We start from the raw sequence: 27,992 nt of genomic DNA, 5'->3' as shown, positions 1-27,992 counted from the left end.
CGTTCTCCTTTAATTTTGTCTTGTACACCCACTTGACACGAATTGTCTTGTGCCCTTTTGGAAGCTCCGTCAACTCCCAAGTGTTATTATTTTCAATGGTGACAATTTCAGCATCCATAGCCTTCCTTCACTTTGATTCTTTGATGGCATCTTCAAAACTTACTGGATCACAATCTGAAAATAGAGCAAAATGAGTGATGGGATCATCATTTTGATTAATTTCAAGTACCTCATAATCCTCCATCCATGTTGGCCTTTTTCTGTTACATTCAGGACGTATGCTAGTTGGTGTATTTGATTGTTCTCCGAATTGACCATCATTTGTTGCTACTGTTGGAGGGCTTTGAGGATCTACTGGAACATTTTGAGTGGTGGTTGGTTGCAGCACATTCTTCACAGGTTGTTACATTTTCTCATCACTGTCAAAATCTGCTAAAATATGTTGTCCAACACCGTTCTCGTTCCATAGCCAGGTTTGATCTTCATCAAAAACAACATCGCGACTGATTACAATTTTCTTGGTGCTAGGATTGTAAAGCTTATAAGCTTTTGATTGGTCACTAACACCAAGAAAAATGCATTTTTCTCCTTTGTCATCTAGCTTCTTCCTCTTCTCATTTGGAATATGGGCATAAGCAATATACCCAAAAATTCTGAAATTATCTACAGATGGTCTTCGTCCACTCCAAGTTTCCTCTGGAGTCATATTTTGAACAGCCAAAGTGGGACTTCTGTTCAAAATATGAATACTCCAATTAACTACTTTAGGCCAGAAATTTTTCGGAACGTTGCTCCTCATTAAAAGGCTTTGCACCATATTCATAATAGTGTGATTTTTCCTCTCAGAAACTCCATTTTACTGGGGCATGTACGCTATTGTAAGTTGCCTTTTGATTCCACGGAACTCATAAAAATTTGCAAATTCATGCGAGTTGTATTCTCCACCACGATTTGTGTGAAGAACTTTAATTGGACTTCCAACCTCTTTCTCAACCAGCGCTTTATAAATTTTAAAGGCTGCAAAAGCTTCAGATTTCTCCTGCAAAAAATATACCCAAATTTTCTGACTATAATCATCAATGAAGGTAATTATGTATCTCTTGCCTCCATTAGAAGATGGATTTATCGGCCCGCAAAGATTAGAATGAATCAGCTCCAATGGCTTCTTTGCTTTCCATGATTTTCCTTGTGAAAATTGATTACAGTGTTGTTTGCTAACAACGCATTCTTCACAAACTTAAGAGGGAGCTATAATTTGAGGAAGACCAGTAATCTTCAACCCAACAAAGTTTAAATGACCATAGCGAAAATGCCATAGCCATGCTGCATTCTTCAATTTTGTTGAGAAGCATGAATGAGTGGTGTTATGGAGATAAAGTGGAGACATCTAATTTGTCATCATATTGACTTGAGCTATTAAAGCCCAATTTTGCATCTTGAATTCGACATACTCCATCTTTGATAGAAATCTGGTATCCCTTTTCTTGCAGCTGTCCCACACTAAGCAAATTGGTCTTTAAATCTGGCACAAAAAGGACATTAGAGATAGTATGGATGGAATTTCCCTTGATTTGGATAGCTACCTTTCCTTTACCCATAACAGAGACTTTCGAATTATCTCCAAACTTCACATCATCACGGAAGGATTCATCCAAATCAGAGAATGTAGAATTGTTTCCACACATATGATTGCTACAGCCAGTATTGGTTTCCTCCTTTGCATGACAAACCATTAACAAGGATACTTCTTCTTCCTCTTCTACAAACTTTTCACCATGTTCTCTATTTAAATTTGTTCGACATTCAGATTTATAATGGTCATACCGATAGCATCTATAACATTCAACATTGGACTTGTTTGCTGACATTGGTCTGAAATTGGTTGAATGGTGACTACCTCGTCCTTGGTGGCTGCCTCATCCTTGGTTGTTTCCTCGTCCTCTTCCTCTCCATTGAGAACCATGAAATTGGTTATCTTCAGACTTTTGGTGTTGGAATTGTTGTTGGCTTCTTTGATCCTTGTTTCCTCTGGCTCCTCCTCTTCTTCGGCCTGCTGAGTTGGGGGCCGAAAATTTGTTGCTAGTTGTAACCTGCAATGCTTGCTCCTCCTTTTCTTGCTGTTTAAATTTTTGTTCATGAACCAACAACGAACCTTGCAGCTCATCAATTGAAAGATCATCAAGTTCCTTTGATTCTTTAATTGAACAAACCACATAGTTAAATTTTGACGTCAATGATCGAAGAATTTTTTCAATTACAGTTACGTCCTCTATCTTGTCTCCATGGATACGCATCTTGTTGACGATTGCCATCATTTGAGAAAAATAGTCTATGACCGACTCTCCCAATTTCATCTGAAGCATTTCGAACTCCGTATGAAGTGCTTGAAGCTGCTACCTCTTCGCCCTTACTGATCCCAGGTACTTCTTCTTCATGGAATCCCAAATTTGCTTGGAAGTTTCTTTACAAAGAATTGTTTCCAAGACTGACTGATCAATAGCTTGAAACAAGTAGTTCTTGGCCTTGAGATCCTTCAACCGCTGCCCTTCTATCTCCGTTTTCTGCGTTTCTGTCATTGCCGTGTCTGTTGCTGGTCCTATTATTCCATTTGAAACGACTTGCCAATACTCCTTAGATCTTAAGAAGTTCTCCATTAGCATGCTCCAATGGTCATAGTGACCAGTAAAACGTGGAATTGCAAAACTTTGATGAAATAGAAAAAATGAAGCTGCTGCTATTCTATCTCACGAACACTCTTTTTTTCTTTGTTTGGCACTCTCAACTTTACTTTTCCTACACTCTTAACCTCGCTTTGATACCACTGTTAATATATGTAGAAAGCAAAGAAGTAAAACTTGAGATATTTTATTCATCTAGGGAATAGCCTTTATATAGGCAATACAACCAGCTAACATAAAAGACACAATAACTATTACATGAAAAATAGGACCATGAAGCCATGTTCTACTAACGTGCTCCACTACTGGGTTACAACCTTAAGAATAGGTTAAATAAAACTAACTTATAACAACTTGCTATAAACTAGAACAATCAAATACTTACGTAAGTAAATTATTTCCAACATTGTGGTCCTATTTGTATTTGGCTTGATTCTATGAATGGTTCTTCTCTTTCTTTTTTCGTTTTCCAAATAAATGTTTTTCAATGAACTTGCTTCTAATTTTTAACCATTTTTATTTGCTTTTGTCCTGAGGAATGTTTGTTAATGTTCGTGAAAATATATGTCAAATGGATTCAAACACATCGTAAATGGATCAAAATTGTTATATACCTTTTTTTTTATTTATTTAAATGCTCAAATAAATCATGTGTAATGCACTACTGATCACATGAAGAGAACATCGAATCAAAAGTTCCGTTTAGTAGGAAGGAAAGAAGAGGGGCAGAAGGAAGATAGGAAGGAAGAAACAAAACTTTCTTCATTTGGTAGAGAGGATATAGGGATGGCAACCGGGGGGGGGGGGGGGGGGTTTGGGCGGGTGTACACCCCCCCAGCCCCGCAACCGTTTAGAAACTCCGCCCCATCCCTGCCCAAAACAGCAAAAATGGGGGAACTCTCTACCCCATCCCCGCCCCCGTTTAACATTTTTACCCCCGCGGATACCCGCCCCGCACCGTTTAAGACCAAAATTTCTCCTACATTTATTTTTTTTATCAACTAAAATTATATAATTATTGAACAAATTCATTAAAAAATGGAAAATAAATAGTTAATTCAATATTAAAAACATTCTATAACAACAATTTCATAAAAAATAACATACCAAAACCAGACAAGTCAAATTATATCGTTCTAATTTGGCTTCCAAAAGAGTTTTAATTAAAAAAAATAAAAATAAAAATAAAAAAAATAAAATAAAATAAAAAAAGGATAGTTCATTACATAGTGGCAAAAAAGTTATCAGAAAATTCAGATTTCAAAATAATCTTCTCATAAATTTCTTCAATGTCTCCATAGTTGCACAATTTCTTCAACATCCCCAAAAGAATCATATGCTGATGATTAATCTGCAGAAAACATCACTATTCACTAAAAAGTTCAAAATTAGCATGGAATATTAAAGTAGATTCTTATTAAAGTTGAAACAATACCTTGGATCAAATGACTTAAATACCCTTTTTCCGTTTTAATGGAATGTATTGAAATGTTTCAAGAAGTTGATCAAATGCATTTGGATCAAATGACTCAAATACCCCCAAATGCGTCATCTTAACAAGTTGATCAAATGACATTGTGGGCCCAAGAAGACAATTTTTAAATTATTATTATTATTATTTTTGGCAATGTTAGTATGTTTAGTGTGTTAGACAACTTTTAAAGTTAAGGAGCCATTTCATTTTTTTTTTTTTTTTTTTTGGGTAAATTTGATGTTTAGAAGATTTACATAAAAAAAATTTGAATTAATTATTATTTTTTAGCTCCAGCTATTATTGTACACCTTTTACGTAAAAATATATCTGTCAAAAACAAATAATACACGTGTCAACCCAAGACTCGTATAATTTTTACAAACCTACTTAACATAAAATTAATTCGATAATGGAATGAAAAATAGTGAGGAGATAAAATATGCCGATGTGGCTTGTGCAATATACATAATAATTTTACATATTTCTAAAATAAAAATGTATCTTAAACATACTTTTAGAAATAAAATAAAAAATAAAAAATTTATGTATTGTATATATTTTACACAAAATGATGTGTTGGGGATGTTAATGTTTATTTGAGATTACGACGCTTTTGAAGAAGTTGATTAAATGTGTGTGGATCAAATGACGCAAATGCCCAAATGACATTGTGGACCTAAAAAGACAACTTTTTAAGATGATAAAATGGGTCATTTTAAGAAGTTGATTAAAATGACATTGTGGGCCCAAGAAGACAACTTTGAAAGTTATGACACGTTTGAAGAAGTTGATCAAATGTGTGGATCAATTGACGCAAATGCCCAAATGACATTGGGGAAAAAGACAACTTTGAAAATGGATCATTTTAAGAAGTTGATCAAAATGACATTGTGGGCCCAAGAGCCAAGAAAACAACTTTGAAAGTTAATAATAATGGCTAGGGGAACAAGTATTTGGGCCTTCCAACGATTTTGGGTAGGTCAAAAGTTTCTGCTTTCAACTTCTTGAAGAAGAGAGTGAGTTCGAAAGTTAAAATTGTAAAAGGTGAGTTGCTCTCGAAAGCGGGTAGGGAGGCTTTGATAAAATCAGTTTTTGCCTCAGTCCCTACTTTTTCTATTGCCTGTTTTAAAATTTCTACTACCATTTGTGATCATTTGAGGAAAAAAAATCATGAATTTTTTGTGGTGTTGAAAGGAGGAAAGTTCTAAATTTAAGTGGATCAGTTGATTCAGTTAGGATTCTCTATGCAAGCTGAAATCCAAAGGAGGTTTGAATTTTAAAATTTTGGAATGGTTTAACTCTGGTTTACTCACCAAATTAGCTTGGAGATTCCATCAAGTGGATGACTCTCTCCTCTTCTCAGTTTTTAAGGCCAGGTATTTTAAAATAGGCTCATTTCTAGATTCTTTGTGTAATCCTGCTTCTTCTTGGGCATGGAAGAGTATCTGCTCGGTTAAGGAGGTGGTGTGTAATACCCCTATTTTAAAAGGACAGTCTCGGTATTATTTTAAGTGTTTTAATTGCAATTTTATTTATTTATTTGATTATTTGGTTATTTGATTACGTGTTTAATTGAATTAGTTAATTAAATATTTTATTTGCTTAAATGTTTTGTTTGACTTAACTGATAAGTTGAAAGTATGTGCTTGAATGTTATTTGAATTAGTTAATTTTAGCTGATGTGTTGTTTATTTTTTTTAATTAATTGTAGATTAAATATTTCTTTTGTTTTATTTTATTTTATGGTTATAGTTAGTAGTAATGGGCCAACCAATTAGGTCCCATGGCCTACTTGGATAAGGGATTGGATGGGTACGGATAATTACCCATGGATAGTTGTATATCTATATCTATATATATATATATATATATATAAGGAAATTAATTTATTAATTAATGTTATGGTAACATTCGTATTTATAAATAATCTAATGTATGTATTTTATATATTTATATAATAAGGATATACATAGATTATATACGTAACATTTTTTAGTTACCTTTTTAATATTTTATTTTTATTATTCTCTTTATTAAGTTGACTTGGTTTGAGAAAAGGAGTAGGATTATTATTTAACTTATAAATATATAACTATAGGTTAGTAAAAATGAGCTAGAAAATAAATCATGTAGTATATTTTGGAGGAAAAAGGTAGAGAGTTTAGAGAGAGAAAGAAGGAAGAGAAAAAGAAGAAGGAGGCTAGGAATTTTATTAAATCCCTAAAGGCAAGTTCTTGTTCTACACTTCTTCTTTAATCTGTGATCTATATGTCTCTAGAATAATTTTAGAGATGTTTAAAGAACAATTAAATTTGGAATCTATAATTAATTGATCTAGAACATAGGTTTTATGAATTTTTGTTCATAGTTATTCTTGTTATATAAATTGATAAATTCATGGATTTAATCTGTTTTCTTTATGAATTTTTACATGTTATATTTTGAAATTTCATGCTTGTGTGTTGATGGGACTTAATAACAAGCCTTAGAACCCTTAACAGTGAAGAATGGATTTATAGTAGGATTTCTAGGTTGATTTACGTTACAGTGCCCAATCCGTTGTTACAGTACTCGAGCTTTGGAAACACCATGAATGAAAAAGGACCGAAGTGAGAAAAAATGAACAACGGAAGAAACAGCGTTGAAAACCGAGCCCCGAGAAGAAAGATATGCCCCGAATAAGTCCGGCGGCAACCTGGGTCAGAAACCCTAAAACTGGGAAAAATGACCAAAAGACAATTCTAAGAGTACGTGACTTGATGAAAAGTGAAAATGAATCTCGTACGAGGATCCAAGCTTAAGACGAGGTATTTTGTAATAACTTTCATTAATTGCACAATGGCCCCTATTAAAAGGGATAACTGCAAAACCCCTTAAATAAATATCTTCAAAAGATATTTATAAAAAACACCTTAAGAAACAAAAATGTTTTTGAAGAATTCTTTCATCCACGCCCCTATGGGAAAAAGAAACAACCGGCGAGCTTTTCTCCAAAAGTAAAGTTACGCGTTTCGAGGAAATCAACTGGAATGAAAACTCGTGAAGTCAAAAATCAACTCCGAACATGAAAAGTGAGGTTATGCCAAAAAAATGACAACCGGAAAAAAGACAAATAGTGAATAGTGTCGTAAAAAGAAAATGTGAAAATGACGCGATCCTTACAAGGAAGTTGTCAATCCAAAGGAAGGAGTCTCAGAAACCATTCCCAAGCACTCAAGACAACACCAAGTGACAAGAAACTGAATTCAGAAAAGAAAAACCAACGGGAAAAAAATATCCGTAAAATCTTTTTAGAAAAAGAAAAGGAATGAAAATAACCGGGTCATTACAGTTGTATCTCTATCTAGCAGTATTCTAATCAGTGACCAATTTGAATCTAGTGAGAGAAGTGGGAAAGAAACAACATCCGATCTTCTATTTTAGTAAGACCATGACTGATGCAGAAAGCAGGTACTCGATGGCAAAAAAAGTCATCCTCGCTCTGGTCCAAGCAAAAAGGAAGCTTCGGCATTACTTCGAGGCTCATCGAATAACAGTCCCCACAACACATCCGATCAGAACAATTCTCAGTAAGCTAGATATTTCTGGCCACCGGATTACCAAATGGGAAATTGAGTTAAGCTCCTTCGACATTTGGTACGAACCACACACAGCAAAGAAGGGGCAAGTGGTTGCAGATTTTCTCTTGGATATTGATCCAGGAGGAGAATATCAAATCACAAAAAGCCCCTACTGGGAGTTATATATCGATGGCTCCTCGAGTCAGAACGGAGCTGGGGCAGGGTTGGAAATAAGAACCCCGAGGGGACCAAACTCTAACAATCAATCCGACTAGAATTCTCAACCACAAACAATGAAGCAGAATATGAGGCACTATTGGTAGGGCTCACATTGGCCAAAGCATAGTTGTCAAAGGCGCCGGAGGCGCGCGCCTGAGGCGCAAGGCGCCTCCAGGCGCCATCTCAGCGCCTCTAGAACCTTAAGGCGCATGGGTTGCAGAAGGCGAGCGCCTTTTCTCTACAAGCGCAAGGCTAAAGGCGATATAAAGGCGCGCCTGATGGAAGTTGTAATATTTTAACTGTTTTCTTTTGTAACTTTTGTTTGTTTATTGACTTTATTGATTTGTTTTATTATTTTATTGTTTCTATTTTATTACTTTTGTAACACATTGTTACCACATTAAAAAAACAAAAAACAAAAGGAGAACAAACACCAAAACAAAGAAGAGTCGGAGACAGAGGTCACAGAGGCGACGACTTGGACAACAGTTACTCTCGGTCTCGATCCTCACTCCTCTCGGATCTGTCATCTGTGTCGGATCTGCCGGATCTACGCCGTCGGCGACTCTGCCGGTACGTTCTCCAACTTCTCCTTCTCTCTCTTCTTCTTCTCTTCTTCTTCTCTCGTCTTCCTTCTCTTCTTCTTCTCTCCTTCTCTTCTCGGATCTATGATCTGTCTCAGTTTTTTTTTTTTTCTTTTCTTCTTTTCTTCTCTCGGCCGACTGTCGAGTCGAGTTTGGCAGTTTTTATTTTTATTTTTTATTATTCTTCTTTTTTTTCTCTATTTTTTTATTTTATTTTTTTTCTTGAGTCTGGACTCTATTCAAAGAAACTTTTTACTTTTTGATGCTCTCCTCATTTTTATAGATTAATTCATATATTAAGTTTTCTTTTATTTAGGAATTGATGACCAATTAAGATCACATGTTTTTTTTTTTTTTTTTTTTTTTTTTATGAAAAGAAATTGTTATATATGGATGGAATTGATGAAGGGGCCGGGGAGAGGAGAGTGGAGACTCTGGACTGTGACAAATTTATTATGTTGCTATTTTAATCTTAAAATAACAGTTGCTAAACTTGCTATTTTATTTTTTATTTTTTTTTGGATTGTTGTAGCCTGTATGTGACAGATAGAATGTAATTCTTTTTCTTGGTTACGGGTTACCCAAAAAAAAAAAATTTATTGAAATCAGAAGGTATTTAATTGATTTTCTTGTAAAATTTGCAGAGGAATACAAAGCTTCTAATATACAGAATTTACATAACACCAAAATACCAAATACAGAGAGATAGACTGATAGAGAGAAGAAGTTGTCCAGTTAACAACTAACACCAAATTGAAGTCAAATTTATTAACATCAAACTTAAGTTACTTAACACTGAAATACTGAATCCATAAAAATTAGCTCCAAACCGATCTATCAGCTCTCTCCACGTAGAGAGTGACTGTGAGTCTGTGACGGATCTATTTCCCAATTTGAGCCAACACATTCTGGCATTCTGCAGTTACTTTGCTTAATCACAATTGCAGCCAAATTGTATGCCTGTATTTGTTCCATTGAATCATTCTAACATGTTAAAATGAAATAATTAGTGAAGTGTACTCTAAAGTCTAAATTATAAAAGACAATCGCAAATTGTAAATAGCAACTGTTTACTGTTATATTATTTTCATATAATATAATTAGGTTCTATTATTGAAAGTATGTTTAGTTGTTATAGTTATAGAATGAATCATGGTGCTTATAGTTATAGAAAATTAGATTGATTTGCAGCTTACATAATTTCTATTGAACTTGATTGTAGTTTGAACTTTAAAAGATGCCTAGTGAAGGTTCAAGAAAGGATCCGGCATGGAATTACTCACATTTGGAGAATCCGAAAGATACAAATGCCGTCACTTGTAACTTCTGTGCAAAAGTTACAAAAGGAGGTATTTATCGGGCTAAGCAACACTTAGCTGGAGGATATAGAAATGTGAGTGCATGCACAAGATGCCCATCTAGTGTTAGAGAAGAAATCAAAGAGTACATGAGTAAGAAAAAGGAAGAAAAAGAACAAATGAATTTGTTACCTAGTGATGAGATTAATTTCATTGATGGAGAGGATGAGAATGATGTCATGGAAGTTAGCAATCGGGGAAAAAGGGTAGCTAGTGCAGGCAGTGCTAGTGTCAATTCCTCAAAGATGCAAAAGCAAAAGGGACCGATTGATTTATATTTCACTCCCAGACCGGAAATTGTGGTACAAAAAAGAAAGGAGGGGGGAAAACAAACAGCCATTAATGATGCATGCAAGAAAGAGTTGAGAGGAAGAGCGTGTGCTGCTTTTGCAAGGTGGATGTATGATGCAGGAATTGCATTCAATGCTGTTAAGTATGATAGCTTTGCCGAGGTTGTTGAAGCAATTGGACAATATGGTCCTGGCATGAAACCACCTAGTTATCATGAGGTGAGAGTTCCTTTGCTTAGGAAGGAATTGGATAATACCAATGCTTTGATGAATGACCATAGGGAGGAGTGGTCAAAATTTGGATGCTCAATAATGACAGATGGGTGGACAGACAAGAGAGGGAGAACATTGCTTAATTTCCTAGTAAATAGTCCAAGGGGAACCATGTTTATTGAGTCGATAGATACTTCTTCTTTTTCAAAGGATGGTGACAAGATGTTTGACTTACTTAATAAATTTGTGAACTGCATTGGAGTAGCAAATGTCGTCCAAGTCGTCACAGATAGTGAGTCAAGCAATAAGTATGCCGGTAAGAATGTTCAATGTTTATAACTTTTAGAGTTTACATTCTTTACAAATATATAATTGAATCAATTTTGATTTACTCATTCTCTTTATATCATTTTTTCTTTTTTCCGTTTGGTTTCAAATAGGGAAGACGTTAGAGAAAGAACACCCACATTTGTATTGGACCCCATGTGCTGCTCATTGCTTAGACTTGATGTTGGAAGACATTGGGAAAATACCGTCCATCTCTAGAACAATGCAGAGGGCAGTGGAGTTGAATAGTTATATTTATATGTGACCAAAGTTGTTGAACATTATGAGGAACTTTACTCACAAAAAGGAGTTGCTTAAGCCTGCTAAGACTCGATTTGCTTGTTTCATCACATTATCAAGTATTCACAAGCAAAAGAATAACTTGAGAAAGATGTTTACTTCAGAAGAATGGAATCGTAGTAAATGGGCGAAAGAGGAAGCCGGTAAAAGAGTTGCTTCTTATGTTTTGATGCCTTCCTTTTGGAACAACATTGTCTTTAGCCTTAAGGTTTCCGGTCCTCTTATTCCGGTTTTGAGATTAGTTGATGGCGAGAGAAAGCCTCCCATGGGATACATTTATGCGGCTATGGATAGGGCTAAAGAAGCCATTGCAAAATCATTTGGGGGAGTAGAAGATAAATACTTAGATATTTTTGAAATAATTGATAAGAGGTGGAATGTTCAACTTCATCGCCCTTTGCATGCAGCAGGTTATTATTTGAACCCAGAATACTTTTATTCAAATTCGAAAATTGAAGAAGATGAAGAGATTGCAAAGGGTTTGTATGCATGCATTGCAAGGTTAGTCCCGGATGTCAAAGACCAAGACAAAATTACTGAGGAGCTGTCCTTATATTCTAAAGCTGAGGGCCTCTTTGGTAATCCATTTGCTATTAGACAGAGAAGTACACGAGGACCAGGTAAAGTGGTAAAGTATATTAAGTTAGTATAGCTAAGTGTTAAAATTATTTTGACAATAGAGTCGATAGAAAGATGAAGCTAAAGTTGCTAAACATCATTATTAATTTTTTTTAATAGCTAATTGGTGGGAAGCTTATGGCAAGTCAACAAAACTTCTTCAAAAGTTTGCTATAAAGGTTTTAAGCCTTACTTGCAGCTCTTCTGGTTGTGAACGAAATTGGAGCGTGTTTGAGCATGTAAGTATATACTATTTACTAACTAGGTTTGTAATTTAATTGTTGAAAATTAAAATTTTAATTTTTTATACTTACTAGTTAAAGTTGAATTTATTGCAGCTTCATAACAAGAAAAGAAATAGGCTCGCTCAAACAACGTTGAATGATTTAGTGTTCATCAAATATAATAGAGCATTGAGGCGTCAATATAATATGCGTGACACTCTTGATGCCATTTTACTCGATGACATTGATGAGAGCAACGAGTGGTTGACGGGGAGGATGGATGATTCTGATGCAGAACATGATCTAGTCTATGAAGATGATTCCTTGACATGGGGTGATGTTGCTAATTTTGCTGGTATTGGAGAGGCAAGCAGGCCGCAACGGTCTACTAGATCAAAATCTAGTTCTAGTTCACAGTTACCAACAAATGGAGCAGGAAGTTCTTCAGTTCGACTTGTGGATGAGGATGAGGATGATTCAGATGAGATAGAAGAGGATCCTGAGAATTATGAATCATTTAGTGACGATCAAAATGATGTTATGCTTATTGATGACGAGGATGATATTTAGATTCATTGGTGTTGTCTTCTTAGGAAGAATGATGTTTATGTTTGTTTTAGTTTTATCTTATACTTCTCCTTAGTTGACTTTTGCATCTTTATGTTAATATGTTTGATTATTCACTGTTTTGAACTCAAGTACTTGATTTACTTGGTTTTGGCATCTTTATGTTGAATATTTAACTTAAGTAATTCATTTAGTTGACTTTTACATCTTTCTATATACTATTGCATGATTTGCATCTTTAATACTTTATTGGGTGGGTTTTGTTTTTTTTTTTTTCCAACGTGTGCCTTGCTTCAGTCGGGCGCGCGCCTCGGCTTGCGCCTTGCGCCTCAGGCTCCAGGAGGCATTTGCGCTTTTGTGCGCCTTGAGCCTTTAACAACTATGGGCCAAAGAGCTTCAAATAAAACATCTTCGAGCTCATAGTGACTCACAACTCATCACCAAACAGGTGAAAAGAGAATATATCCCCAAAGAAGAAAGAAGGTGTGCATACCGAGAAGAAATTGAAAAACTAGCAAAGTATTTCTACACAATTGAATTTCGGCAAATCCCAAGGGAAAAAAACCCGATCGCCGACCGCTTGGCTTGCGCGGCATCCATAGTAGACGAACCATTGATCAGAGTCATCCCAATTGATATTTTAGACACACCGAGTATCACAAGAGGGATACAAGTGCTAGTCATTCCATGGGAACCAAGCTAGATAGATCCTATTCTAGCATACCTCGAAAGAAGGGAACTTCCTAATTCCAAAGAAGCAGTTCAATAGCGAAGAATAAAGGTTACCAGGTACTCAGTTGTGAGACAGCAGCTCTTCAAGCGATCTCACTTAGGGCCCTACCTCAAATGCCTAACCCCCACAAAATCCAGGGAAGTTTTGAAGCAACTATATAAAGGAGAATGCGAAAATCACTTTGGGGGTAGATCACTAGCTCACAAAGCTTTGACTCAAGGTTACTACTGGCCCTACATGGCAAGAGAAGCCGAAGAGTGTTCTAAAAGATGCGACAAGTGTCAAAAGTATGCCCCCCTCGTCCATCAGCCCCCAGAAGAGATGCACACAATAAGTAGCCCTTGGCCATTCACTCAATGGGGAATAGATATGGTAGGACCTTTACCGCCAGCTGCATCACAGAAAAGGTACGTCCTACTAGCCACTGACTATTTAACTAAATGGGTCGAGGCGAAAGCATACGCAAGTGTAACTAACATTCAGGTAAGAAAATTCATTTAGAACAATCTTATATGCAGATTCGGAATACCAAAATCCATCATTATGGATAATGGTTCAAATTTGAATAATCAATACACTCAACGTTTCTTTGACAAATACAAAATCAGCCAAAAAATGTCAGCAGTGTACCACCTACAGGGCAATGGACAAGCAAAGATAACCAACAGAACAATATTTGTCTACATCAAAAAGAAGCTCGAGGATAAAAAAGAAAAATGGCTGGATAAATTGCCAAATGTTCTATGGGCATACAGAACTACTCCGAGATGCCCTACGAGTGAAACTCCTTTCTCTTTAGCCTACCGAACTAAAGCAGTAATTCCCACTGAAATAATAGCACCTACCATCCGAAGCCTAGCTTGGGAATAGAGATCAAATAATCAATTTCTAAAGCATAATCTGGATCTCTTGGAGGAGAAAAGAGAAGCAGTTGTTATTCGGCTAGCTGCGTATCAACAAAATATAGCAAACAACTACAACAAAAGAGTCAGATGTAGAGGTTTCAATCCAGGAGACCTGGTGCTTTTGAAATTAGAAAAGTATGTTGACAAATTGGAACCCAATTGGGAAGGGTCATGCTGAATCTCAGATGTGATTGGAAAAGGAGCTTACAGACTCCAACGCCTGGATGGCACTGAAATGGTCAAACTATGGAATGCGATGAATTTGAAAAGGTACTTTCAATAAAGTAATTGCATAATTTTTTCTAGTACTTTATTTTTGTGAATAAATAAAGTTATTTTTTGTCTTTTTCGGAAGTCCCACATCGAATAAACTCTTAATTGTTATTTAAGAAAAAATAACACAAAATGTAAACATTGGAGTGGACCATAGATAGTAGGTGACCCACAATAGGACCCACTCTCAGGGGTCTCAACTTCACACCTTTTTGTCTTATTGTAGAAAGACAAGACTATTTTATCCACAAATAACGATGTCCCACATCGTTTGAAAAATATACTTCTATGCTTTTCTTATAAGATTATTTGATTTACTTACAGATCAGTGGTGGGACCCCTTGATAACGGGAACCCATTTACGACATCGAAATGCCCCATTGTCAAAGTTCTCCACACACTCCCCACATCTTTTTCTTTTTCAAATAAAAGTTGTGTCCCTATTTTTAGAACCCAGGATCCCACATTGACTAAAAATGAATTATTTCCTTTGTAGTTAAAACGTAACCATTGGACTTCAACGTCAACGGGTTAACCGCCTTAATAATGGAAGCCCATTATAGACCTATTATTAAGGGAGATACCCGTTTTGACCACCAGAGACTGTTCCCACATCGAGACACTTCGATTATGATTGGACCTTCATAAGTCCCATTAATATATATATATGTATAAACATAGGCGAAAGCCCCAAGAGCCGAACGTCCAATCAGACTTAATAAAAAAACTAATCAAGTCTGAAATAGTCGAACGGCCGCAAGAGCCAATCGCAAAAATAGGCAAAGGCCCCAAGAGCCGAATGTCCAATCAGACTTGATCAAAAAATTGATCAAGTCCAAAAAAGCAGAATGGCCACAAGAGCCAATCGCAAAAATAAGTGAAGGCCCCAATAGTCAAACGCTCAATCAGACTTGATAAAAAAACTGATCAAGTCCAAAAAAGCCGAACGGCCACAAGAGCCAATCGCAAAAATAGGCGAAGACCCCAAGAGCCGAACGTCCAATCAGACTTGATCAAAAAATTGATCAAGTCCAAAAAAGCCGAATGGCCACAAGAGCCGATCGCAAAAATAAGCGAAGGCCCCAAAAGCCAAATGCCCAATTAGACTTGATAAAAAAACTGATTAAGTTCAAAAAAGCTGAACGGACATAAGAGTCGATCACAAAAATAGGCGAAGGTCCTAGGAGCCAAACGCCTAATCAGACTTATCAAAAAACTGATCAAGTCCCAAAAAAAAAAAAAAAAAAAAAAAAAAAAAAAAAAAAAAAAAACCAAACGGCCACAAAAGTAGGCGAAGGCCACAAGAGCCGATCGCAAAAATAAGTGAAGGCCCCAAGAGCCGAGCGCCCAATCAGACTTGATAAAAAAACTGATTAAGCCCAAAAAAATCGAATGGCCACAAGAGCTGATCGCAAAAGTAGGCGAAGGCCCCAAAAGCCGATCGCAAAAATAGGCAAAGGCCCCAAGAGCCAAACGCCCAATCAAACTTGATCAAAAAACTGATCAAGCAAAAAAAAAGCCGATCTGTGGCTTTCCAAATTTTCAAAAACCCGGATATGTCAATGTGACCCAAAAGTTGACCCGATAACGGATCCGGAATGCGGAAGAAAAAACAAAAACAAAGTCTATGGAGATATTCGGTATCTTTAAGATGCCATGGTAACTTTCTATGAAGTCACGGAAACAAAAGAAAACAAATACGGAAGCAAAAACGTGAAAATAAATCAAGTATGCCTCTAAGGGCAAAATGGTCATTTCACATGAAAATAAAGTTTCAAGGGATGTACGTCATCCCTAAGACACAAACATGACTTCTCATGAAGTCATGGAACTTAAAGGAAAATAAAATGCGAAAGCGACGTTTTAAAAACGGATAAGTTTAACCCTAGGGGTAAAATGATAATTTTAAGAAAGTTATGGGTGCAACCGAGCACACCATTAGATAGACAATAAAAAATTAACGAAAATAGACTCAAGAATCACTTGATTTGGAGTCCGGACAGGAGAGAATGACCAAAAACAAAAATGAGCATCGCCGCGACCAAGGGGCACCAGGGCTAACCCCCATGCGCGCGCCGCGCGCAAGGGCGTGCACATGGGGATTGGCACAATGCTTACTCTTATGATAAAGGCATGATCTGTAGTTATTTGAAAACTGCTTTTGTTATTGTAGACATAAAAATTTTAGTGGGCTTTGGTTTTGACAAATTAACCCATCAAATATAGGTTTAATGTTTAATTAAGTTATTTAACTGGCCCAAGCTTGGTCCACTTAAATTATTTAATTAGCCCAGCTTAAATGATTACGTGAAAAGATAATTATTCCTAATAAAATATATTTAGAATAATTATTTTTAAGGATAATTATTATAATATAACCGGCCTGGCCCAGTTATAAATTTATCCTTATCAGGAGAGGACACGTGTCATCATCCTATTAATCCAAGAAGCCTATAAATAGAGGCCTGGAGGAAGGGGAAAGGGGAGAATTCAGAATTTAGAATTCAGAGACTCAAAAATCCAGAGACTCAAAAATCTAGACAAATTCAAAATTTAGAAATCCAGAATTCCGAAGATAAATACAGAAACTCTCATCCCATCCCCAACGTCCAAACCTGAAGGCGAAGAACACCAAGCACATCAAACCGTGCCATTCTTCATCAAATTCCACAGTGATCAACAACAAGCACATCCAAAGACGTGTCATTTTTCATCCAAATTCCACGGTGATTCAAGATCAAGCTCGTGTAGCCTTTGGATCCAACCAACCAAAAAGGAGATCGAATCAGAGGACCTTATGCTTCCACAGCTATTGAGGTATGACAGTCCAGTATCTCTGAAGCTTCCATATTATATATGGATAGGAAATCCTATAAAGGTTCTCCCTTCTTTTACCTGATAGTGAACAAGCTAGCGATAGTCTTCTTCTGTTTCTTATTGTCACAGTATTGTGCCAAGAATATAGTGCACAGAGTTTTATAGTTCGAGATCGATTTGTGTGGTCTATTTTTGAACCACTCTAGTGCTGCTCCTGTCAGGCTGGTTGGGAATGCTTTGCACATGAGTGCATCATTGTGGTTATCCATGGCCATCTTCTGGGAGTAGTGATCGAGGTGTTGGGAAGGATCTCTAGTACCGTTGAACTGTGTGAAGGCTGGCATGGTAAATTTTCAAGGTCTTTCGACATAGTAGATCTCATCGGTGTAATTGATGGACCTTAATCACAAATCCTTATTTGTAGTAGGCCACGTGTTGAGCCGGAGATGCAGATTTGACTGGCCCATAAGTGGGCAGAGAGACAAATGATGACTCCTTTGGGCTTATCAAGTTGGGCCTTGGAGGTTGGGTAACCCAAGAGAAGTAGTGCAAAACCCATTTGCTGACGTGGTTGATTTTAGGGAAAACTACATATAAGTAGTATTAAGAGCTTTAAATAACAAATTGATCAATTTTAAAAGTTAATTTTCTATTTTGATTGGATTAAGCAAAATAATTACAAATGCATCAATTTTCTATTTGCGTGCGTGTATTAGTAGTGGTTTCATGTTGAGTATTGCTAGTTGCATTTCATACACTGGTTGAGTAACTTGGGGAAATTGCTTTGCATTGACAAGTTATGAGGCACAGCGTAAAATGGCTGTTCTTATTTTTGATTGTTTGTGGTTGCATTTGTGTCCATGAATGGAGGTAATGATTCTAATGAAGCAGATGACATTCATAAGAATGAATCCATTCTAAGGACTTTTGTGCATAGCATCAAAATGCAATTCGCTTGTTAATGGGTATCGCATGTTCTTCGTTAGCGTCTAGTACCTTTGAGGTTCATGTAGTTCCAAATCAAAGCGATTAAGTTATTTTATGGACGAGCATTTCTGTCATTTTGTTGTCAAAAAGTAAGGTAGAATTGCTCGAGTACTTTTGGCTATTCTGCTATTACAGCTAATGATGGTTTCTCTTCACAAGGGAAGAGGACTTAATGGAGTAGGTTTAGCCTGTAGGACTGGTGGTCCATCACCTATGTTCATGTATCAGAGGCTGTTAATTTGCATTTTAAAACTTTAAATGTTTGATTGATGAAAAGCAACTGTAGTTCATGGAGCTTTACTGGAAACAAATTATCACCAGTATGCTGATGGATATTTCTGCGCATATAGTCAAGACATTTTATTTAATTTTTATGTCTCATATATTTTTCAAGGCTGGACTATTTAAAAAGTTGCGTTTATGTCAGGTCCGAATCATGAATAATTTTTGCCGAATTTTATTATATAGTCTTTTAGCTGACTCTTTTGAAAATACAATAAGTTAAATGATTTAGGCACTAGGAGTCTATGCCCCCTCAATCCGCCTTTTTCTTTTTCCATTCTTCTCCTCAACAATAATATGGTTAATAATTGCGAATCACTTAATTGTGATGGAAATGTTGAGAGGTACATTGCCTATTTCGGCAGTTTAACTCATTGGTACAAGTTCGAGTCTTAGAGCAGCCACTTTGTGAAATACCAAATCTTAGGATTGTCTTGAGTCCCCCCTCCTAAAGACCTTGTTGTGGTAGGACCAAAATTGGATAATGTCCTTTGTCACAGAGTGTTGAATAATTTTTGGATGTCCAATCTATGTGACATACACTGAGGTATGTGGTGATGCTCTCCCCTTGGTGTGCACAAAATAATGCACAACACCTTGAGTTTGGAAATTAGTGTCAAGTGGGCATCATAGTTAAATTTATAAACCACTTAACACCTATACTCTGTAGTATGAGTGAGAAGGGGTCGTCCCAAGGGATTGGAGTCGTACTTGAATGTGAAAATGCAACTAGGGTTTCTAGGTCGAGTGATCAGCAAATGGTTGGTTGGTTAAGTAAACTAGAGAGCAACTAAATTAAACTAAGTGATTGAATGTAACAAGAGTAAGCAAAAGAGAGAGAGATCTTGGGGTTTAGAGGTCATCACCAAGCAATGCTTTTCTACACTTCCAACTAGTGACTAATGAGGGTAAAGTGTGTTGCAATATTTGTGTGTATGTGCTTGGTTGATTCAATTAGCAGGGGTGACCAATTTAAGCATACATTGTCTAATCAACATGTGAAAAGCACAATACATATAGCAATTAAGTATATATTGTCTAAATGGCATGTGAGAAGCACAACATATCTAGCAAGTCATTAATCCTTTCATTAAGTTCACAAGCCAAATACACCACAAGGTTAAAGACATATGCTACTTGTATTCAAAAGTATGGAACATCAAACAACTAGCATGGATTGTCCTCTCATCTAACAATTATGCTAACACTACACTACAATTAAACTAGTGGCATGAAATTAAACTAACTAAGCTAAGGGAGAGGCATAATCCATCAAGAAGTAAGCATGGACCATCTAGAAAATCACAAGAGCATTCTTTTAAGCACAATGTTTTTACAATCTCTAAATCTATAGCATCAATACACATAGATATGCATTAATAACACAAAATCTAGAGATAAGCACATGAACATCTATTCTAGCATACATAGACATATAGATAGAATGAAATAACCAATTGGAAGCATTAAACTACATAAATCATTGAATAAACAAGATCTATATATATCAAAGTGTCAAAACATCAATTACAACACTAATTCCTCAATAATACACAAGATTAAGATATAGAAAGCATGCTTGGGGCTAACTCTAGCCCCAAGAGGATGTCTAGCCCCTCATGGTGATGATGCTCTAACCCTCAAGGGCTAATTCCATGGAAGAGGTTTGCTCCTTGTTGACGAAGATCTCCAATGGTGTCTCTAGCCTCTTCCTCCTCTAAGCTTCCTCTCCAAGAGATGATATGAATATAAATGTTGGCTCCCCTCTCCATCTATCCATCTATCTATATCCTTACTAAAAAGCAATCCTTATCCTTATATAGGTGGGTTAAAATCACTCCCCAAATGAGCTAGGGTCGTGCACACAATATTCTCCAATGATTGGATAAAGGACAACTTTCAATGAGCTGGAATTTTAACTTTTTGCACTTGGAGAAAGTTCGATCGATCAAACCTTGGACTTGGATTGATCGAACTGGCTGAGATCGATCAAACTGAGGCTGGATCGATCCAACTGGCTGAGCTTTTTGGGAAAAGACAAATCCGAGATATTTTGGGAGATATTTTTGGGAAAAGGACAAAAGGTGGTTAGTGGGTGGACAGCTATGGATAAGATCAATCATTTGGATAAGGACAAAGGTGTTCGATCGATAGAATGATGTTGGATCGATCGAACTTTTAGACTTAAGTGCTTTTGGGTCAAGGCTTGGATCTATCTTGAAGTACTGAGATCGATCATTGTTCGATCGATCGAACCTTGGACTTGGATCGATCGAACTTGCTGCTTTGCTTCATTTTGCTTCTTTCTTCCTCCACTTTGCTCCTTTCTTTGTTAAATCTCAGAATTGCTTCAATTAAGCTCTTATTTGGCTGAGTTAGCTTATTTTCGGGATAAGTGCCTGAAAATGGAAATAATACGAAATCAATCTAAAACGGCAAAGTAAGATAGATAAAGGTAGTAGAATGCCTAAGCTTAAGGAGTTTAAATACGCACTTTTCAGTGCTCATCACACCCCTAAACTTAAATATTGCTAGTCCCTAGCAATGAACTAGAAAGTAAAGGAATGAAATGAACAACTATACAACTATAAACTAGAAAACAATAAATGGATAATGCCACTTTCGTAGGGAACACAATTGTATTTAGCATATGCAACAAGCCTTTTAAACCCCTAGGTTACCCCTAGTGGACGAGTGAAGTCTCGTGAGGGTTTCCAGAAATGATACCCACAAACATTAAGCTCATTCTTTCAAAAGAGGTACCAATATTGCAAACAAGTATCGGGAGAAAACTACCTTAAGTATGCAATTTTTCAACCCTTTCCAAGCAATCTCCCAAAATCTCAACATCAAGCAAGCAAATATGGTCCTCCACACATCAAGAAAATGATCATGCAAATCAAAACAACTCTAGAATTCTTTTGAGTGGACCGGCATCAATGTGTTGCTATCTTAGCCAACTAAAGAATTAATCACATCCTTACCCTCAAACTAGCATACAAATCTAATACCAATCATCAAGACAAAAAGTGGACCTTTTATTAAAGTTTTATTGTTCTAGGTGCACTTATTCTTTTCACTCGATATTATTTATTTTTTTTTTTAAAGGATTAAAGATGGAAGCATAGTGCAATGTGTTGATCTCTTAAGCTTTCTAGCGATTCATGAGGTCGAGCGTTAGGTCAATGACTCCCAAACCAGACGACTTTAGGGCACTAGGTGTTCAAACGCCCCTACGGACTTACAAGCTCAAATCAACTAGGTTACAAATCAAGACAACAACCATCTAATCATTTCCCACTTCTTACCATTTGGGAGAAGTCCTCACTTTTTATTGCTTTTGCTTTTGCTTTTGCTCTTCTTTTTTTTCTTTTTTTTTTTTGTAAGGAAGTTCAATTATTAACCTAGAGTTTGGGCCCTCCACCTTTCGGCGCGAGAAGTTCAGTGCTTAATGAGGCTAGAATCCCGGTTACTTAGTGAAAAGGGGTTGTTATTCACCTTTATTAAGAATGAAAGCTTTCAATGCACTACTAGCCCAATTGGGATATAACCAATTCAATAATCAACAAAGCATGTACCCCATAAATGAATGCTAGTGTGCGACGGTGCTAGTGTAGAAGACTAGAGTGAATCTCAAAACAATCACAAAATCAAGATGATGAGGACCACAAATGCAAGCAAGATATCAATCTTTCGAAAAATTTACTCCTAAATGGCTTCCACAAGGCATACAAGGAGTATTGGCCTCTCAAGTCAAGCAATTTTTAAATTTTAAGCAATATAGTCCTCAAAAGATCAAAATCATAGCTAGATATAGGCCAATCATAGAAATATCCCTCAAATACACAAGTCATGCTAAAAATTTAAATTTAAAACTAACACTGTAGAGCAACATTTCCCCCAAACTTAAATTGCACAATGTCCTCAATGTGCAAAGAGAACAAAGGAAAGAGTATACCAGTGCAACTAAGCAAGAATGATCGGGACTGAAGTATCCGAAGTGGGTGGCATAGGCCCCCCCCCCCCCCCCCCCCAAAAAAAAAAAAAACTTGGGATAAACTGTGGTCCTGAAAATTGGCACTTGGATAAACTTATCAGATAACAAAATGGGATAATCAGTGCACAGTGGTCATGCAAGTGTAAATGGGATAAACAGATAATGAAATGAGAGAGGTATAAGGGTGGTCCTGGAAATTGGGTAGCACTCTCTCACTGAAGTCACTGTGATGCACCCAATGGAGTTAAAAGGACAGATGTATCAATAAAAGCATACGACATCCATCATAGATAAAAACAAAAATAAAGTGCAATACATCCAATGTCAAAGCCGACAGACCCGGCTGCAAAAATAATAGTATCATAAGTGTAGCAGACACACAACATATATAGAGAGCATAAAAAGATAAAGAGACGGGAAGTCTCAGGCAAAGGGAGCTCCACGGATCTCCCTGGCTAAGTCATCAATGGCAGTCAAGATCTCTGTATGGAAGCGAGCAACGTCAGCTCTAATGGCAGCCATCATATTTAAACAAAGGGTAGCAAGGTCGGCTCTAAGGGCAACCAGCATATCCTCCAAACTCTGAAGGTGCTCTTCTAAGCGACATGTCTGATCATGAGCCTCTGGTGTGGCTGAAGTGGAAGAGTTGTCATTCTTAGTCATGATCTACAAAAGGAAATCTTGTAATGGGAGTGAGTGCTAGTAATAAATAATTAAAAGCACAATAGAAACATGTATGTCAAATAAGATAGACAAAATAGAGATGACATGAATCTATGCAAGTGATGGGATGTGAAGCATGCTAAGCAATATAAGTATGAATTGCTTCCAATGTGGAATATCACAGGCATTGGGCATAGATATGATAGCATGAAGTGAATACCAGATGAATGAAGTGTGTATGTGAAATTCGATCGATTAGAAAAGAAGTGAGATCGATCTCCTAGATTTGATCGATCGAAAACACAAGTTCGATCGATCGAACTGTGTTCTGTGAAAAACAAGGAGTTACAGATCTGTGACTGTGGAAGCAAGGGACCCACATGAACATGTTCGAGGGCCCAGGTACACAACAAACATCAATTCCAATCACCTGGAATGGTCCACACTCCCAAAAATCAGAAAAACTCGTGACAATGGACATGGCATAAAGATGGATATAGACATATGTACACGAAAGACTTAAAGCTTCATCCATGGCCACTAATCTTCATGAAAATTTGAACAAATCAGACACTAAAAGCATATTCTTAACAAAGCAAGGTGTGAAGACAGCTCTAGGGTCTTGGATCTTACCTTGAATCGAAGAGAGGAGGGATGGACTGTGAAAAGGAGGAAGATCCAAGAAGAGAGAGAATGAAATAGTATCATTAATTCTGTTTAAAGACTATTGCTCATTAGTTCGATCGATCGAAAGGTAGTGTTGGACCGATCGAACTTTCTCTCTCTCAAAATAAAGTCAAATAAAAGTCAGAATAATGAAATGCAAAGCCGAGATTGATCGAAACAATAATTCGATCGATCCAGCAGAGGCAAGAGTATGCAGGTTTTTTGGTTTAGAAAATGGCTAAGTGCTGGAACTTGAGATCGATCTGACCTTAAAGTTGGATCGATCGAAGATTTTTTAGATCGATTATGAAATGAGTTCGAACGATGGGACCGAGAGCTGATTTTGGATGCAGGTGGATGCAGGCTCAAAATTTTTCTAAGTGTTGAGTCCTGAGATCGATCGAACCTGGAAGTTGGATCGATCGAAGATATCTGATCGATCTTGGAGTTGGTTCGAACGATGGGACAGAGAGCTAATTTTGGATGCAGGTGGATGCAGGCTCAAAATTTTTCTAAGTGTTGAGTCCTGAGATCGATCGAACCTGGAAGTTGGATCGATTGAAGATATCTGATCGATCTTGGAGTTGGTTCGAACGATGGGATAGAGAGGTGATTTGGATGCAGGCTCAAAATTTTTCTAAATGTTGAGTGCAATCCACAATTCGATCGATCGAACTCCAATGTGAGATCGATCGAACTTTGCCAAATGCTCAATTATGACATAAAAGATTATGCAATCCTCACCAAAGTTCCTTAAAATGCATATGAACCAAAAACAAGTATCTAGACTTCGCAAGAAATGAAATGAAAGATAGAAATGGAGGAGGAATAGGGTTTTGACACCCTGTGAATGCTTTTGCTAGTCTTTAACGTCTTTAGCAAGACATTGGGCTCTTTTAGCCCGGATCAAAGATCTTGTGATGCATCCCCTCCTTGTTGGGGTGATGAGTACTTTGAACTTTTCCCAACAAACGGTTCTTTGAAGAACTCGTTGGATTAAGCTCAAAAGGAGTCTTTGGTTCCTTGTCAATGCAATGTTCTATGTGCTCATACACCGGGTCAACTAAATGTGCAGCTTCAAAATGTCTTTTGAAAGACTTGACCCTCGATGTAAGGTTTCAACCTCTGCCCATTAACCTTAAAAATGTTTCCCTTTTCCAAAATTTTGATTTCAATTACCCCATGAGGTGCAACAGAGATGATTTCATAAGGATCTTCCCATTTAGTTCTCAATTTCCCCGGAAAGAGTTTAAGTCTAGAGTTGAAAAGCCAAGCTTTTTGACTGGGTTCCAAAGTCTTTTTCACAATATGCTTGTCATGAAAGGTTTTGGTTCTCTCTTTGTAGAGTTTGGCATTGTCATAGGCATTGTGTCTCAATTCTTCTAACTCACTCAATTGAAGAAGCCTATTCTCTCCGGCTTTATCAAGGTCAAAATTGAGCTTTTTAACCGCCCAAAAGGCTTTGTGTTCTAACTCAACCGGGAGATGACAAGGCTTTCCATATACAAGCCTATAAGGAGACATGCCAATGGGGGTCTTATATGCCGTCCGATAAGCCCACAAAGCATCATTTAACTTCCTTGACCAATCCTTTCGGGTAGTGTTAACCGTTTTCTCAAGAATATGCTTAATTTCCCGGTTAGACACTTCAACTTGTCCACTTGTTTGAGGATGGTAGGGAGTGGCTACCTTATGAGTGACGGAGTATTTAAGAAATAAGTGCCTCAAGAATTGATTGCAAAAATATTTTCCCCCATCACTTATTATAGCCCTTGGCATACCAAAACGAGCAAAGATATTGGATTTGATGAATTGAATGACCACGGAGTGGTCATTTGTTTTGGTAGCACATGCTTCCACCCATTTGGAAACATAATCAACGGCAAGAAGAATGTATTGAAAGCCATAGGACATAGGAAATAGACCCATTAAATCAATGCCCCATATATCAAAGATTTCAACAAGAAGTATATTGGTCAATGGCATCATATCTCTTCTAGACATTGTCTCTATTTTTTGACATCTCTCACACGATTTACAAAAATTGTAGGCATCTCTATGAATAGTGGGCCAAAAGAGCCCGCTTTGAAGAACCTTCAAGGCGGTCTTCTTTGCACTAAAATGCCCACCACATGCAAGAGTATGACAAAACACTAGGACACTCGGAATTTCACTCTCCGGAATGCATTTCCTCACAATTTGATCCGGACAATATCGGTATAAGACAGGGTCTTCCCAATAGTAATTACGAATGTTGGCAAAGAAACGATTTTTCTCATTCTTCGACCAAGAAGTTGGTAGCTTGCCTACTGCCAAATAATTCACAATGTCGGCAAACCAAGGCATTTTCCCATTGGAAATTTGAAAGAGTTGTTCATCCGGAAATGAGTCACAAATTGGTAGACTAGGGAAAGGCTCTATTGATAACCTAGAAAGATGATCGGCAACCACATTCTCGGTGCCTTTCTTGTCCTTGATTTCAAAGTCAAATTCCTGAAGAAGCAGAATCCATCTAGTTAACCTAAGTTTTGTTTCTCTTTTTGTCAAAAGATGCCTCAAAGTAGCATGATCAGAATAAACAACTTTTGACCCTAAGAGGTAGGATCGAAATTTATCAAGGGCATATACCACGGCAAGTAACTCTTTCTCGGTAGTGGAGTAATTCAATTGAGCTCCCGAGAAAGTTTTACTTGCATAGTATATGGCACAAGGAAGCTTACCCACTCTTTGCCCCAAAACTGCCCCCATGGCATAATCAGAAGCATCACACATGATTTCGAATGGCAATGACCAATTGGGAGGTTGCATGATAGGAGCAGATGACAATAAAGCACGCAATTTATGAAAGGCATCTAGGCATGTTCAATCAAAGGCAAAAGGGGTTTCCTTGGCCAGAAGATTGCACAGCAGTCGAGCAATTTTGCTAAAGTCCTTGATGAAACGGCGATAGAAGCCGGCATGACCTAGAAAGGAGCGAACTTCTCTCACCGTTGAAGGTGGAGGTAATTCAGAAATGAGCTCAACTTTCACCTTATCTACCTCAATCCCCCTCTCAGAGATGACATGACCTAAAACAATGCCTTCTTGAACCATGAAATGGCTCTTTTCCCAACTAAGAACAAGATTTGTCTCTCGACATCTTTTAAGCACCAAAACTAGATTTTTAAGGCATGCATCAAATGAGGACCCAAAAACAGAAAAATCATCCATGAAGACCTCTAGATACTCCTCCACCATGTCCGAGAAAATTTACATCATACACCTTTGGAATGTGGCAGGTGCATTGCACAAACCAAAAGGCATCCGTCTATAAGCAAATGTGCCGAATGGACATGTAAAGGTGGTTTTCTCTTGGTCTAATGGGTCAAGGGCTACTTGATTGTACCTCGAATAGCCATCAAGGAAGCAATAATATTATTGCCCGGCCAATCTTTCTAGAATTTGATCAATGAATGGCAAAGGAAAGTGATCCTTTCTAGTGGCGGCATTCAATTTACGGTAATCAATGTATACACGCCATGAATTGGCGGTACGCTTAGAGATTTCCTCATCTTTTGCATTCTCAACCACCGTAATCCCCGATTTTTAGGGAACTACTTGAGTTGGACTCACCCACTTGCTATCAGAGATTGAATAAATGATTCCGGCATCTAAGAGTTTGACTACTTCCTTCTTGACTACCTCCTTCATGTTTGGATTAAGTCTCCTTTGGGTATCCCTAAAGGGTTTTGTCTCATCTTCCATAAGTATGCGATGCATACAAATAGAGGGGTCAATTCCCATAAGATCCGCCACATTCCATCCTATGGCTTCCTTATTTTCTTTAAGCACACTTAAGAGTGCCTCTTCTTGATCTTTTTCAAGACTTGAAGAAATGATAACCGGAAGAGTCTCTTTTGGACCTAAAAATGCATACTTGAGATTGACAGGTAGAGTTTTAAGCTCAAGAGTTGGTGGAGAGATTAAAGATGAGACCGGTGGAGTGCTAGAGAGTGGAGGAAGGGGTTCTATAGGAGTTCTCCAAGATGGACAATCTAAGCTTGCAACCGATTCCATGAGATTGCTTACTTCATTCATTGATTTTTCATCATCAAATCCACAATTTCCATACATTTCAAGAAGACAAGAAGCAAGAGGATCATCGGATAAAAGAGATGAAAGACTATCCTCAATTGGTTGCTTCACAATCATTGTTGGAATTGACTCCGCAACAACCTCGTCTAACACATCAACAAGACAACACTCTTCTTCATCTGT

The 27,992-nt window shown here is 37.2% G+C and overlaps 3 protein-coding genes and 1 pseudogene across 3 annotated transcripts; 3 read left to right on the top strand and 1 right to left on the bottom strand.

Moving 5' to 3' along the window:
• Positions 1-27,992, top strand: part of LOC132303562 (uncharacterized) — a 52,115-nt pseudogene that overhangs the window by 16,492 nt on the left and 7,631 nt on the right.
• On the bottom strand, positions 1,917-2,363 carry LOC132305138 (uncharacterized). Its single transcript, XM_059802818.1, has one exon. It carries the CDS (start codon positions 2,361-2,363, stop codon positions 1,917-1,919), a length of 447 nt encoding a protein of 148 aa, XP_059658801.1.
• LOC132305137 (uncharacterized) lies at positions 9,753-10,968 on the top strand. Its single transcript, XM_059802817.1, has 2 exons — positions 9,753-10,692; positions 10,817-10,968. Exons 1-2 carry the CDS (start codon positions 9,753-9,755, stop codon positions 10,966-10,968), a joined length of 1,092 nt encoding a protein of 363 aa, XP_059658800.1.
• Positions 10,580-15,599, top strand: LOC132303561 (uncharacterized). The gene is made up of 4 exons (XM_059800866.1): positions 10,580-10,692; positions 10,817-11,623; positions 11,742-11,860; positions 11,960-15,599. Exons 2-4 carry the CDS (start codon positions 10,987-10,989, stop codon positions 12,413-12,415), a joined length of 1,212 nt encoding a protein of 403 aa, XP_059656849.1. The 5' UTR covers positions 10,580-10,692; positions 10,817-10,986; the 3' UTR covers positions 12,416-15,599.

Source organism: Cornus florida, unplaced genomic scaffold, assembly GCF_030987335.1.
Source record: "Cornus florida cultivar Cherokee Brave unplaced genomic scaffold, ASM3098733v1 CherokeeBrave_3.0.0_Hap2_Chr04, whole genome shotgun sequence".
NCBI classification, from domain to species: domain Eukaryota; kingdom Viridiplantae; phylum Streptophyta; class Magnoliopsida; order Cornales; family Cornaceae; genus Cornus; species Cornus florida.
This window is presented reverse-complemented; position numbering and strand designations above follow the sequence as displayed.